Here is a 14,997-nt window from a genome sequence, read left to right on the forward strand (position 1 = left end):
TTTGCCCCCCTTACAGCCACCCCAGCCCTATGGTCCAAAGATTATCCTTATCTCCATTTGACAGGCATCCACCCTGAGCTTCAGAGAAACAAAGTGAATTACTCAAGTCAGTTCTGAACTAAGGACCCACTCCACTTCATAATCCTATCTCTGTCAAGTTACCAGTAACAATGATTATTATTATCTTTTTGAGCACCTCTTGTATGCCAGACTTACAACTAGGTGCCTCACGCCCATTAGCTCACTTGTTCTTCACAACAAACTCAGAAGATTAAGGGCCCCATGTTACAGGGCCCAACAAGGTGGTAATAGCTAGAGATGGCTTTTGGTGTCAGGCACTATTCTAAACCCTTGAATGTGTATTAACTCGCTTTAATTTTTCTAATAGGGAATAACCAGGAGCATAATCTCTATTTCAGAGGTATGGGAACTGAGACTCAGGGATGCTGGGTAAGTTGGCTGATGCTACACAGCTAGGAAGTACCAGAATGGGGAGCTGAACCCAGAGTTCCACATGTCTGACAGTACAGGGGTGGCATGGTCCAAAGCAACACAGCTAAAAGGTGTCAGAACCTGCTTGGAATCTCTGCCTAACTGAAAATCCAGAATCTGCCCGCCTAGCTGTCCCACCAACTGAGGCTGAAGAGACACTCTGGATCTCATAGTGGGTCTCCTCTAAGAGACAACCCCCTGAGGATGGGTCCCCAGGGAAACCCCTCCATGCCCTGTCAGGCAGGGTGTGGCTGATAAAGCTGGGACCTACACAAGCAGCATCCTTAGCCAGATTTCCTCTCTGCCTGCTGATAGCTGGCCAAACCAGTTAGTCAGCCTTCTCTCCCTGGGTCCCCACTGGAAGTGCTGGATGGAAAGTAGAGGAGGAGCTTGGAGGGACAAGAGAAAGTCCAGGAGAGAGAAAGAGGAGCTGGGTATATGTGTGTTGGGTGAGGGGTGCTGGGAGTGGTTCTGGAGTTGTGGGGAAGGGGTAACCTAGCAACCGCTTGGCTCAGTGCAGTCACAGAGCGGCAGACTCATCCACAGCACTGAGGAGACTGCCCCTTGGTGTGTCCTCTCCTGCCTTCCTGCTCAGGTAGTAGGGGTTTCCTGCTTACATGCTGTAGCAGGCACCTTCCTTGGTGAGTCCAGGACCTTTCCAGGGAAGAAATAGCTCCTGGAACCAGACCAGGACCCCGAAGAGGGCCCTGAAGGCAGGGGCAGAGGGGAAGTCCTGCGGTGGATCAGTGGCAGCCTTCAGATTTCTTGGATCTGACTGTCAGGGGGCTCAGGGACACAGGGCATGGCAGAGGTGGCCCCAATGGTCCCACGTGTCTCACTCTGGAGAAAGTGTTCCTGACCTGCCAGGTCCCTGCTGACCTCTCTCCAGCATTGTGGATCATGACTCCTGAGTGCTTATTGCAGCAGTTTGATGGGTCATGTCTAACATTCAAAAAATGGAAACAAAACCTAGGATACATGCATCTGTGCACATCACATGTAGTATGATATTGCTCCAGGGTACTCTGGTTTCAGTCTTATATGCACACACAAGCATGCACACGTATGTGAATTGAGTCCTGGTAGAAAAATGAATTTCTTAATGTTATCATGGTTAAAAATACTTGAAAGCGTGTTCTAAAAGTTCCTTTTCCTGTAGATGGGTGGATTCAGGGCTTCCAAATGCCCTGTGTTCTCTAGAGCTCAGCCTGTCACTGAGGGTGCTGAGGCTTCCTAAAAAGGAAGCTCTGCCCATTGTTGTTAGAGAAAAGATCAGGGGCCTGTGAGCCAGATGTCCGGACTCTGGTTCCTGGCTGTGTGGCCTCTGCTAGTTGTTCCTCTTCCTTGACCTCAAACAAGGCCAATCCCTCCCTCGATAACCTTATAGAGACTGGCTCTGGGGGGTCACTGGGGGTCCCTGAGGGTTAATTCTCAGAATGCATTGATTTCCTTTCGCAAACCATCCCTAGCAATGTATGCAAATATTGAATGTAAATTATATATATATTTAACAGGTCCACAGATTTAGATTAATCATAATTCTTGGTTTTAACATCTGCCTTCTTTCACTTGTTTCGTCTAGTTAGTTTATTTAATAGTATAATGAACACCAGTAAATGCACCGCCCACCCCAAGAACTAAAATATCATCACTGATGGGTCTCCTGTGTGCTCTTTGCTTTTCTCCTTCCCACCTTTCCTCTATCCAGAAATAGCCACAATTTTTGCTGTTATTGTTCAGTCACATATTTACAATCATTTTGTTTGCCTTTGAACTTTCCTTTTAAAAAGAGATGTCCTGCTGTGTGGTCTGAAACATGCTTTCCTTGACTTAGCTGTATATTTGTAAGATTCACTATGTTGTTGCATATAACTGGGGCTCATTTATTTTCATAACCATAAAATGCTCCATTGCCTAGATGTAACATGCCTTGTTTATTCATTGTTCTGCCATTGGACATTTGGGTTGTCACAGGGTTTTGCTCTTTTGGGTGATGTTAATAGGAATATTCTTATCAATGGCCCCTGTTGTACAGCTCTGCAAGTTTCTCTATGCCTGGAACAGAAATTGTTGGGTGATACAGCAGGCAAGTGTTCAGTTTTACAAACTATTGTTCCTTTTTCCCCCAAAGAATCTGTCCCAGGTTATACTCCCACCTCTGGTCCATAGGAGTCCCTGTCACTCATCCTGAGCACTAAGACACTGGTCTTTATTCCATTAGAAACATTACAATGGCGGCAGAGGTGAGGACTCAGTTGGCTGAACATCCACTGACAAGGTAAGGCCCAACCATTCACCTGCTGACCACGGGTGTTGGGAGCAGGACGGGGCGGAAGACAGAGACAGCCTGCAGGAGTTCAATAGCATGGAGATCCAGGAGAGGCAGGCTTTCCTCACCCTGCTCTGCCACCAGCTAGGCCCCCAGTGGGTCCTCCGCTAAGTTAGCACAGGCTTCACAGGACCCTCCCTGGGTAGGAGAAGACACAGGCAGGGCAGGAACACAGAGCACAGGCATTCTGGGGATGGTTAGGAGGCCACGTCCTCTATTACTTAGGGGTAGAGGAGGTAGCTAACTGGCTTTCAAAGGCGGTTTACAGTTTTTCTTTAAGTCCTAGATTCCCTAGAGGAGAATGGAGACTGGAACAGGAAACCCAGGGGCAGGGTCAGCAAAATCCTCACAGGGTCCAAGGGCAGCACTCCTGGCTTAGCATATCCAGAGCCCACCTATTCTCCTCCAGAGGGACCCCCTTCAGCCAGGAGAAGGGAGTGCAGACAGCCACTAGGCAGGTGTCTACACCAGACCCCGGCAGAAGTGGCCTGACCTTCGGATCCTTGCTGGGCTGACCTCCACTCTCCCTTGGGGAGCAGAGGCTCAGCGTCCTCAGGATGAGGTGGGGAGCAGGGAACAGACCTGCTGGTCTCCTTAGAAGCCCAGCTAGCGTGTGACGCTTCCCCACAGAGTCACAGCCCTGACAGCTGCCTGTCAGTTCTGCATCTCCTGGGAGGGACCTTATGGGAAAAGGATGGCCCACCTGGCCTTGCACTGGCTCTGGCTCTGGCCCAGGACCGCCTGGAGGGGGAGGGTGACAGCTGGCTCCTCAGGGCTGCCAACAGCGGGGCTTGAGGACAGGACTTGCTGGGGCCAGCCCCTGCCCCTAGGAGGTGCATATAAGGGGCCTTTGCTCCACCGCAGGTGTGTGGAGGAATAGGTAGGTCTGAGGCTTTTCTTTCTAGTTCCAGATTTGTTCTCTGGAAGAAAACTGGGGTTCTGGGAGATTCCATCTGAGCTCTCACAGATGGACTGGGGAACCTAAGGAGGCTCTTAGGAAGACACAGGGTCCCTGGGACTGGATGGTGCCACTGGGAAAAGCACTCTGGGGTAGCTGAGTTTTGGGTGCCCTGGTGGGGGAGGGGTGAAATCCAGGAAGATTTCTGAGTCTCTGGGGATGGGCTCGAGGACACACACCCAGCTCAGAGTCGGGGTGGGCACTGCTGCCAGACCAAAGCTCCGGTCACTTCCCCTTAAATCTTCTCCTTCAGTCCAAAGGCCAAGCTGAAACCGGAGAAGAAGTCTGGGCACCGGCCAGAGAGCCATGGGGACAGTGGGCCACAGAAAGCACAGGTGATCCCAGGCATTGTGGATTTGGAGCTGATCCAAGAGGTGCTGAGGACCCCCAAACCCAAAACCGCCGGCACCTACCGCTTTGGCTGTCTCAGCCACCACTCCTTCTTCTCCAGGCACCACCCCCACCCGAAACATGTGACCCATATCCAAGGTAGGCCCAGGTCCGCACATCCCGGTTGGGGTGGGATGGGTGTGGAAGGTTGATGGCTAATTGACCTTGAGAACTGGGAGGGAAGTGTTCCCTCCAGCCCAGCCCAGGCTGAGGCCCAGAGAGCGTGAGGTCTAACCAGGGTCCCACGGCTGCCTAGTGGCCAAGCCAGGACTGACCTGGGGACAGGAGTGAAGCACAGGCTCCAAGGGTGTGCCAGGGTCCCCTCCAGGGTGTCCCTCTCTGCCCCGGAGCTGAGCTGTGCTTTCTGCCTGAGGCCATTTCATCCACTCAGCCTTTCGTCTGTCCATCCATTCATCCATTCATCATCAGTATTTACTGGGTGCAAACTAGAAGACGGCGCTTTCTGTCTTGGGGACACAACAGTGAACAACAGGACACTGTTGCTGCTCTCCTGGAGCTGACATCGGTACAAAGAATGGGAAACAGACCAGGTGTCAGTACAAAGGCCACAAAGGGGAGACTGCTACTTTGCAAAGGCAGCCATGAGGGCTGGGGATGTAGCTCAGTGGAGCACTCGCCTCGCATGCACAGGTCCCCGAATTCAACCCTCAGCTCCACAAAACAGAAAGAAAAAGTGACCATGAAAGACCTAGGCAATAACATGACATTTGAGCAAAACATTAAAGGAGCCGAGTGTGTGAACTATGCACAAACCAGCGCTAATAAAGCCCCAGGCAGATAGATCAGCAAATACAAATGCCCTGAGCTAGAGCACTCCAGCTCTGCTGGAGGAACAGCAAGGAAGTTCCAGGTGTGGCTGGACCAGAGAGGATGGGAGAGGAAGGAGATGATGTCAGGGAGGCGACGGGGCCAGGTTAGCTGGGACTTACCAGCCACTAGTGTCACCACTGAGCTGCCTCAGAGTCAGTTGGGCCATCGGAGGGTTGAGAACTCAGAAGTGAGATCTGTTAGCAAGGTCACCTTGGCCTCCATCTTGATAATGGCTCGGACCATCAAGCATGGAAGAGTGCATTGGCCTTTCCTAGGGACAGTCATGAGGCAGAGCTAACAGGGTTTGATGATTGAAAGTGAGTATGAGAAAGAGAGGATTCAAGACTCCCTCTGGGGTTCTCTGCCTGAGCAACTGGAAAACCTCAGGGACCCCAAGATGGAGAGGTTTCAAAGACTGGAAAACATCCTTTCTCGGTCCATTTCTCAGTGCCCCGTGGATGAGGTGATGGTGGGTCACAGGGCCTCTCAGCTCTGATGATTGCTGGGCTGGTGGTTACCGGAACAGTGGAGCCGGAGCTCTCTCTCCCTGCCCCCGGTCTCTTCTGGCCTCCTGGAGCTCCTGAGGTCCAGAGAGGGCCCCTCCCACCACCCCTAACCCTTTGCAGATCTCACTGGGAAGCCCGTCTGTGTCGTGAGGGACGAGTTCTCTCTGATCCCCTTGCCTTGGTCTACCCCCTTACCCCGCTGTCTGACGGGGATGCCCACCATCTCTATACCCATCGGGGACCCACAGTCCAATCGGAACCCCTGGCTCTCTTTTGGTGAGTACTTGGGCCACACCCTTCTTCCTGGGGGCTCACACCTGTCCCCAAGGGCTGCCCTACCTGGGTGGGTGCCTGAGAAAGAAAGGGGCCATTGCTCTCATGTTGGTGGGGCCGAAGGATGACCCCACTTTCTCCCTCATTTCCTCAGGCAGCCTCATCTCTGCATTATTCCCTACCTCATCCCCAGGTTGTAGGCCTCAGAAAAGTGCCCCTGCTTAGATTTGAGATGTTTGAGGAGGAATAAAATAACAAAGATCAAGCTGATTTTGACAACAGTCATGTGGTTTACAGCTACAGACAGGAATTGCGATATTTAGTGACTTGCATGCTCAGGCACCGAGCAATCAGACCCATCAGCCATAGTGCTGGCATAGCCTTCTGGAGGCCTCTGCCCTGCCAAGCTCTACCTACTCTGCTACTAGGGTGTAGGAAAGTCAGGTTGGTAGGGGCAGAGAGGGAGCTCCTGGGAAACGGGCTAGGCAGCCAGCACAAGGCAGGAAAGATTTGCAGCTGGCTATGGAGTTTACATCACCTCTCCAGAAGTGGTTCAGTGTGTCAATAAGGGTGTAGTGTATCGCCCATATCTCAGTCCTGGCTCCAGGTACCTAAAGGAAGTGAAGCTATATCAGACGGTGTGTATCCAAACACAAGCATCCACCAACATGCTCACCAGCATGTCCCAGCAACACCCCAGGAAGGACATCAACACCACCCCCTTTAGAAGTAAAGTGACCACACCCCACCCATGGTGCCATTCATAATCCTCCTCACTCTGGAACACTGCCTCCCCCTTTCCGTTAAGACTGGGACAGGGAGGCCTGGAGGAATGGGCAGGGCGGTCTTCCACCTGGTGCTGTACCTTCCCTGCCCTCCCAGCCCTGGTTCCTCAGGGAGGGGGAGCAGAGCCAAGGATCTTATTCCCTCCTCCCAGAGCCCTGGAAGAGGGAGTTGAAGGAGCTGACTTCCCGAGTGGCTGTCTTTACCAAAGAGACAGAACTGAAGAACAAAGAGGTGGGTGCAGAGCCAGGAAGGAGCCTGGGCATTGAAGAAACAGACAGCCCTCTGTAAGGAAGTTCCTCAAAGCTCTGCTCTTGGCGCTGGGAGGGGGGTGTCAGTGAGGGTCAAAGGAGGGCGAGAACAAGAAACCCAAGAGGGGTTCCTAGGAAAGGTGGCCTTGGGGACATGGATACATAATGAGATACTTAATGGGGTGGGGGTGACCTCATAATTGCTGCTTGGTAATAAAATGGCAAAGACAATCAAGAGGCAGACAGAAGGAGGTCTAAGGACAGGCCTGGCCCTTGTGGCTGAGTCTGCTTCTACCCCTCATCTTAGGCAACCAGAGAAGAAAAGCAGAGACCTGGCCTCTGTTGCTGCTCTCAGCTAACTTATTACAGCACTCAGTGCAGCAGCTAAGCTGCCTAGGTCTTGGTTTCTTATCTTTAAAATGGGAAGAAGGAGGCTATAAGGCTTAACTGGAATTGCAAGGGCAGGGGGGCCCCCAGGCCAGGGCAAAGGAAGGAGACAGCCAACCTGGGATGAAGGTAGGCAGTGCAGCCTTGACCAGAATGCTGTTTTCAAATCTCTAACGGGCTGGGGAAGGGGGAGCAGGGAAGATTGGTGGAAGAACAAGGACCCCTCAGGGCACCCATTGCTCAACCATAGATGTTGAGCTTGGGGATGAAGAGCTCTTGCTAGTGGAAGCTCTTCTGGTGGAAGGCCTCCATCCAAGAGGGCAGTGGTGGCCTGGGTGGTAGTCTGTGTCCCTGGTATTACTATGATGCTGGACTGGGGAGATGGAGCCCTGGAGAGGTAACTTGGCCTTCTTCTCGCCATTTCCCTCTGCCTCCTCCTTCCCTCTCACTGGCTCCTGGAGTCTCTGGTCTCTTTTGTCCCGGCAGAAGGAGGAGCCTCCAAGGGAGCGGGGAGCAAAGTACTCTGCTGAGACTGGAAGGCTCATTCCTGCCTCCACCCAAGCTCTCAGTCGCCGCAGCTTTCACCAGCGACAGCGGAGCCACTCTTCCAACAGAGATGGAGGAGCCCAGGCCTCCCTCCTGCAGGACCAGGAGCTTCTGGTGAGCCCTGCTCTGGGCACGGAGGCCATAGCAGTCCCTGCTCCCAGATCTCCCAACTAGCACCTTTCTAGGCTGCTTTAGGGCATGGCTTCTCCTGGGGACGCTGGTACTACAACGATGAGGTCTGTAAGTTGGGAAACTTCCACCTGGGGTATCAGCAGCCCAGGCTCTGATCACTGCCTCTAGGGAGCCTGGGCCAGCCTGTCCCTTTCTGTGTGAGTACGCTCCCCTTAAGGGCCTTAGTCCCATGGTCTATGCACTTGGGAGCTGAGGATGATGTCATCGAAGGTCCATCCCAGCTGCGGCACCTGATGAGTCACAAGGGGAGCTGCAGGGTAGATTGAGAGGCAAGGAGGTGAAGGTGCCACCCAGTGTGCTCCGAAGCCACACCCAGGAGGCTGCATCCCCTAGCCTGCACCCAGGTCTCCCACCCTGAGAGGGATTCCGTCTGTGCTTCAGCAGAGCTCAGAGACCATCTGCTCTGTGTTCAAGTTTCTCCATCAAGGGCCAAGATGAGTCCACGCTCCCTTCTGGTGGGTCAGGGCATTGGGTCACCGTTAAAATCCATGTGCGCCCTCCAGGGAAGGGCAGACATGCAGCCCGCACATTCAGAAATCCCTTCTTTCAGGCCAGCAGTGCCTTTGGAGCCTGGCCACTGTCCAGCCAAGTAGCTAGAGGAGCCAGGGCCCAGGATGCCCATCCCACAGCTGGGGAGGCTGAGGCCCTACTAGTGGTGTTCTGTGACCCAGGTCCCCAGCGAAGGACAGCATAGCCGGGACTAGAGCCAGCATTCTCTCCACCTTAGGGCATCATCAACGTGTCTGGAATTAGGTTCTCGGGCCCTGTGGGGAGGGGGCTCAGGGCAGGTAAGTTGGATCCAGAGAATGGAGCAGGGCACTGGGGCAGATGGGGGAGTCCCCGTAGTAGGTGGGTCTGGGGGTTGGGGGTGGGCAGGCACAGGCCTGGGGAGAGGTTCAGCCCGGTTCCCAGTCTGCCAAGGAGCAGGCTGACCTGCTGGGTCTGACAAGCCCCTATGGGTCCTAGAAAGACAGACTCCTGAGGGAACCCCACTTTCCTAGGGCTTCGGGGCTCCACTTCCCACCCCAGGCCCCAACTCCAGCCTGCCATGGGTACAGCTACCATCAGAAACCTGGCCTAGCAAGACCCCTAACCCATCCCAGATGGAGTTGGATCTTCTCCTGATGCTACTTGACTGGAGAGCACAGGGGAAAACGAGCCCCGAAGTGGCAAAGCCAACGAGAGCTGAGCATGTATGGAGAGGCCCAGTGTGCTGCTGCTCAGCAGGAAAAAGCCGCACTCGTAGCAGCTGGCAAAACCAGCCTTCCCTGACCCATGGGCTGCTCGACGGGACTCGCTCTCCTCCTTGCTAACATCTCCAGACTCTGGGAGCTCTGGGGTGGGGAGGCCTATGGGGGACTCAGGCACGTGGGACCCTGTGCATCTCTGAGGAATGACTGGTCAGCTCTGACTTTGCCTCCCCAGGGAGGAACGATAGGGCACACCAGGCTCCAGGTGTGAGCTCGCCACATAGGTGATGCTGAGGCTTAATTCTGCCACACAGTTAAGTGCCTTCTTCTGGCAAAGCCTTGGATTCTTTGCCGGTCCAGAGGAAAGGTTAAGAATCTTTCTCCAGCTGGGTGTAGTACTCTATGTCTATAATACCAGCACTCTGGGAGGCTGAGGCAGGAGGATCGTAATAAGTTTGAGTCCAGCCTGGGCAACTTCGCACATTAGGAGACCCTGTCTTAAAATTTAAAAAAAAAGGCTGAGGATGTAACTCAGTGCAAAGGCCTTAGTTTCAGTTCCCAGTACTCCCCCAAAATCTTCCTCCAGAGGTTGGGGGTATAGCTGGGTGGTAGAGTGCATGCCTAGCATGTGTGAGACCCTGGTTCCATACCCCCCATGAAAGAGAGAGAGAGAGAGAGAGACAGAGAGAAGAAAGAACAAGAGGAGGAGGAGGAGGAGGAGGAAGGAAGGGAGAGGGGAGAGAGGGAAAAAGACAGGGAGAAGGAAAGAATGAACGAATATCCCCTGGGCTTATTGTAAGAGGGAGCCCTCTACAAGTTGCAGGGTCCCGTGAGAGCGGAGGCAGGGACCTTCATGGAAATCAGAGTGTGTGGCTCGGAAAGCCCACTTCAGGGGTGTGGGCCTTTGGTGCCCCCTGAACACACATTTGCCTGGTCTGCTGGGAGGAACATGTGTGGGGTCTCACTGACCCAGCCCACTCTTCTACCCACAGATCCTGGAGCTTCTCTGCCAGATTCTGCAGACAGATTCACTGAGTGCCATCCAGCTCTGGCTGCTCTACGCACCCCTTCAGGGTGAGCACACAGCCGCAGGCCCCCTCTCTGCATGGAGGCTGTCAGGATCCCTCCCTTGCTCTCTGGTTCTGCAGATGTCGCTTCACTCCCAACCCTAGGGTTGTTCGGCTTCTCCTTTTTGGGGCTCCAAAGAAACTCATTGTCCAGCTGGACAATGTCCTGCTTTGTCCTCTTCTAGTCTCCAGTAGGATTTCTGGAGCTCTGCCCCTTGTGGGGGGTCTCCCCCTTCATGCTGAGCCCAAGCCTAGGCACAGGGGTGGAGGGAGAAGTTTAAGAATCAAACTTAGCAAACATAGTCCCTCACATGCTACTGTGGAAAAGGCACACACAGGAGCAAATATAAGAACACACATGCATGGACAAGGACACACAAATGCACATACAGAAACACATTGGGTGGGACAGTGGGTGCAGGTTGTGTCTCTGTGGCAGGGTGAGGGCTGATGAAAGCCAGGAGGAGGAGGAGGAAGAAGGGGAGGGTGGCCACCAGCATGGTGGGCTGAGAACAAGGTGCACTTTGGTTGTGTGGTGGAAGAAAAGTAAGGAAGCTTTGGGCTCTCAGTGGTCACAGGGGCCAAGAGAGAGATGCAGGGCAGAATGTGGGAGTTTAGAGAGAGCTGCTTGCGCCCAGGGCTGGCCGAGATGGGGAGGCCCAGAAAGGGATTGGCCTGAGCCCGCTACCTGGGCTGTGCTTGCAGAGAAAGACCTTGCTCTAGGCCTCCTGCAAACTGCCGTGGCTCAGCTCCTCCCCCGACCCCTAGACTCCATTCCAGCAGAAACGCTCTTGGACCAACTTCAGGAAGTCCAAGAGCCACCTCAAGAGAAGCCACAGCCACCCTACAGGTGGGTTCCACACCCCCATCTGCCCCTCTGTTCCCAGAACTGCTTCCTCACGGTCAGCATCCAGCCTCCTGGGTGAGATCTATAGGGTCCAGAGAAGGGAGCCTGGTGCTGGCCAGAGCTTGGGCTGCCTGAGCCTGCCTGGAGTAAGAGGACCAGCTCCTCCCCAAGGGACCCACTAGGTCCTGCTGACTGCCAGTGGGAGTGGGGTCAATCATAACAAGGGAAGGCTGATGAGCCCCATCCAGCCCTCGGAAGCACTTGGTCTACAGGAAGACACAGGTAGGATGGAATTCGACACAAGGCAGGCTAAAGTATATGGGTATCAAGTGTCCTAGATGGTTGGAGGAGAAAGGGATTAATTATGAAGAAAGGGGACTCATTACCAACTCGGTATAATATGTAGTGCTGAACATTTATAATCCCAGCTACTCAGGAGGCTGAGGCACGAATATCTCAAGTTGAAGGTCAGCCTGAGCAATTTAGGGGAACCTTGTCTCGAAATCAAAAAGGGCTGGGGATGTAGCTCAGTAGTGGAGCACCTCTGGGTTTCCCTCCCAGTACTGCAGGGAAAAAAGGTAAATCCTCACAAAGTGGGTGGTACAGCCTGTCTTTCGGTGAAGGAAAGAGCAACTTAGAGGGCCACTATGTCTGTCTAAGTGTCTTGGACGTGTCTAGTCTAGCAACCACAAAGGCAGTATTGCTTCCATTTTGTGGATGAGCAAAGGGCTAGGGATTTAGCTCAGTGGGCTGTGGCTGCCTCAAAAGTACAAGGTCCTGAGTTCAATCCCTGGTATGGGAGGAGGCAGACTGAGGCCTGGGGACAGCTGGAGGACCTGCCCAAAGTCACCTGGTGGGCCTGTCTGACTCCCAGCCTAGTAGCATTCAAACTCATCCAGGGAGCTTGTTCAAAACGCAGTAGCTCAGGGCAGCGGGTGTAGCTCAGTGGGAGAGCACAGGACTGAGCTGGACCCCTGGAGACTAATCCGTCAGCACTAGGGTGAAGCAGGGGTATGTATTCTTAACAATCACCCAAGTATGCCTGGCTGAGTTGGGGGTGCACTGATAGGCCTTGAAGGAGCAGATGAAAGGATGGGAAAAGGCCATCCCAGAAGTGGGAGGAGTACAGGCGAAGGTGTGGAAGTCAGGAGGGTGCACTGTTCAGGCAGTGGGGAGCTTGGGGCAGCTGGAGGTGGGCAGGCTTGGGGAGCAGAGGCAGGGATGGCTGGGCTTAGGTTTGCTGAAGGCATGGGTTCGTGCTCTGGCCTGGACTTGGTTTTCTCACAGTGAGAGGCCAGAGGAAGGGCCCAGTGCGGAAGGTGACCTTGGACAAGAGCCTCCTGTCTCTCCACACTCAAATGCAAGACAGGTCTTCCTGACTGCAGGGTGTGAACAAGGGCCTGAGGAGAGAGCTGCGACAGTGGCACAGTGGCCATCCTTCCACTCCAGGGACAATAGGCCCTGGCCTCCAGTGGCCCCAGAGGCACAGAATCACAGCTGGGGGAGGTGGGAGCCGCCTGGCTCCAGCCACGGACAGTTGTGGTCTGACTATCCAGGTCGTGTGACTCACCTCCACCAGAGTGGGCAGCAGACCACACCTGCCCACCCCCTGGCCCCCCAAGCCTCTCCTTTGTATTTGTTTGTAGTCAATCCCTGAAGAAGGCCAAGTCACCACCTCTGCCCCAAAGCGAAAAACCAGGTGAGATTTCATTCGAGGAGTCACGCCGGGAGCCCATGCCTTGCACCCTGGATTCTCTGGGGGATGCAGGCAACTTGGAGATGGGTCCCTACCCAAGGAAGCTGCTTGATTCACCTATTCATTCACTCATTGACTATTTACCGAGCACCTCCTACATGGTGGGAAAGAATTCAGACAAGTTCCTGTACCACAAGGCCCATATCTTAGGAGGAGGAGCACAGACAACAAATAAAAATACCTGGGGTGGGCCTGGTGGGGTGGTGGGGATGAGAAGGACTCGGAGGAGGTGCTTCCTTGAGCTGAACTTCAGGAAGGATCCAGCCCCCCATGGATGAGGGAGAGCCCTAAGCAGAGTCCCACCTGCCTGCTGTTAGTGGAAAAGCAGGCCAGGCCCTATGGGTAGAGGACGAGGCAGGTGGGCAGGGTCAGCCTGCAGGAAGTCAGGTGTGTGGTCTCACAGAGAGGGCTTGGGGGCACTAGGGGGTTACAAGCAGGGCACAGCATATGCGCCCCTGGCTGCTGGGGGAGGCATGGCTGCGGGAAGGGGTGAGAAAGAATGAGAGAGCACGGGGAGGAGGCCCCGCAGTCACCCTGGTGCCTTTGTGGGAGGGCAGCGGACTGGAGAGAGAGGAGGACTTCATCCTCCTCCAGCAAGCTGCAAAGCAGGCACATCCAACCTCCGCCCATGGGTTGGGCTTGCTTGGGAGGCTCTGAGTGAAGCAAAATCATCTCGGGCCACATATGAAATACATAATAGAGTTAATACATATAGTAACAAAACTTTAATTTTTAAAATATTTTTATTCCAACACAAGTGCTCAGTCCTGAGTGCCCAGCAGTGTCTGGCACAGAGTGGGCACTTAGGTTTTGCTTCCCAGATGTTGAAAGGAAAGGAGTGTGGGGCTCAGAGAAGGGAATCCATGTGTCCCACATCCCCAGCTAAGTTTGACTCGGCTTCCCTCCCCATCTGCTCCCACGTAATCCACCGGGGGCCTTTCTCCTGCTTCCCAGTTTACTTTGGCAAAGCTCAAGTCCTCAAGGTGCACTCCGGCAAGGATGAAGAGGAAAAAGCATCCAAGCCAAAGTCAGAGAGCTGAGGATGCCAGAGCTAGGTGACTTCTCCAGCTTCCATCTCAGGTGGTCCCCAAATTCCAGGAGTCCCTGGCCCGCCAACTCCTCAGAGCCCCTGATCGCCTACCGCAGAGCCTGCTAATAAAGCCCTGTCTTCCTTCGGAGGGGACAGTCCCACTCACCTAGCCAAAGGAGCTGTGTGCTTGGGCTTTCTCCCAGAAGAAGCAGGGCTCCCTGAATCACCCGCTCCCATGGAGAAAGCCCAGATGCTGCTGCCCCCAGGAGCTGACCTAGGTCTTTTACATTCCGGTAAACTGACGTGCAGCTTAGAAAGGGGCTCTGCCTGTCCTGGAGCCAAAAGCCACAGGGCCTGGGTATGTTAGAGCAGAGGTTAGGGAACCCACATTCTCCTTGAGATGATCATTCTAACCAAGATGCGTTCCTATATGTGCCAGGCACCGAGGCAGAGAAAGGTGGTAGCTGGTGATGGGCACCTAAATAATGCATGCAGTACTATATTTGATTCTCCCAACAGGCCCCATGAGGTAGGATATTAATATCATTGCCCCATTTGCTAGGTGAATAAACTGAGCCAACACTAAGTGTCACCAAGTGTCCAAAGTCACACTTAACAAGTGTCAGAACGAAGATTTAAACCCTAGATGTCTGGCTATAAACCCCTGCTCAGCCGGGGATTTAGCTCAGTGGTTCTGCTGCCTGCCTCGCAAGTGTAAGGACCCGAGTTCAATCCCCTGCTCACACAGCAGCCCTCCCCCAAAGCTGTGGTTACATTTCTGGAAAGTATAAAGGATTAGCTAAATTGAGTAGAAAAGGGGCATTTATAAAATGACCCTGGTGCCAGAAGTGTCTCTGTTCTCTAAGATTTAGAGAAGATAACCTTGACCCTCTGGGAAATCCAGTATCTACCTGGAGATTTCTGTAAATTTCATACAAAGCTGGGGAGGGGAGGGTGAGGATTCACAAAGCCGTGGTCCTCGGCCACTCCACAGACTTAGGTGGTGGGCCGAGTGCCTCCAGTCAGTGCTTGTGGTACTGCTCCACTCCTGTCGTTCAGATGACTTCTGTCCACTCGGCGCTGCCCAAATCCCCTTTCACACTGAACTCTCTGTGCAGCAGGCTTCAGTTTTGATGGAGATGTGCTTCGAATCCAGGGCACAGCTTCAC

At 53.8% G+C, this 14,997-nt stretch overlaps 1 protein-coding gene across 7 annotated transcripts; it reads left to right on the top strand.

Moving 5' to 3' along the window:
• The first annotated feature begins 861 nt into the window (after positions 1 to 861).
• Tbata (thymus, brain and testes associated) lies at positions 862 to 13,993 on the top strand. Of its 7 annotated transcripts, XM_087184724.1 has the most exons (13): positions 862 to 1,133; positions 2,528 to 2,578; positions 2,714 to 2,770; positions 4,033 to 4,114; positions 4,231 to 4,268; positions 5,627 to 5,782; positions 6,375 to 6,508; positions 6,717 to 6,796; positions 7,687 to 7,860; positions 10,121 to 10,202; positions 10,901 to 11,045; positions 12,689 to 12,741; positions 13,753 to 13,993. In XM_087184724.1, exons 3-13 carry the CDS (start codon positions 2,724 to 2,726, stop codon positions 13,836 to 13,838), a joined length of 1,077 nt encoding a protein of 358 aa, XP_087040850.1. In that variant the 5' UTR covers positions 862 to 1,133; positions 2,528 to 2,578; positions 2,714 to 2,723; the 3' UTR covers positions 13,839 to 13,993. The 7 variants fall into 7 exon arrangements, with proteins under 7 accessions (XP_087040850.1, XP_087040854.1, XP_021115226.2 ...); XM_087184728.1 differs by lacking the exon at positions 12,689 to 12,741; XM_021259567.2 differs by lacking the exon at positions 2,528 to 2,578.
• The last annotated feature ends 1,004 nt before the right edge of the window (positions 13,994 to 14,997 follow it).

The sequence above is a fragment of the Heterocephalus glaber genome, unplaced genomic scaffold (genome assembly GCF_053883595.1).
Source record: "Heterocephalus glaber isolate CG9 unplaced genomic scaffold, H.glaber_assembly_v1.0 deba00001497, whole genome shotgun sequence".
NCBI lineage: Eukaryota > Metazoa > Chordata > Mammalia > Rodentia > Bathyergidae > Heterocephalus > Heterocephalus glaber.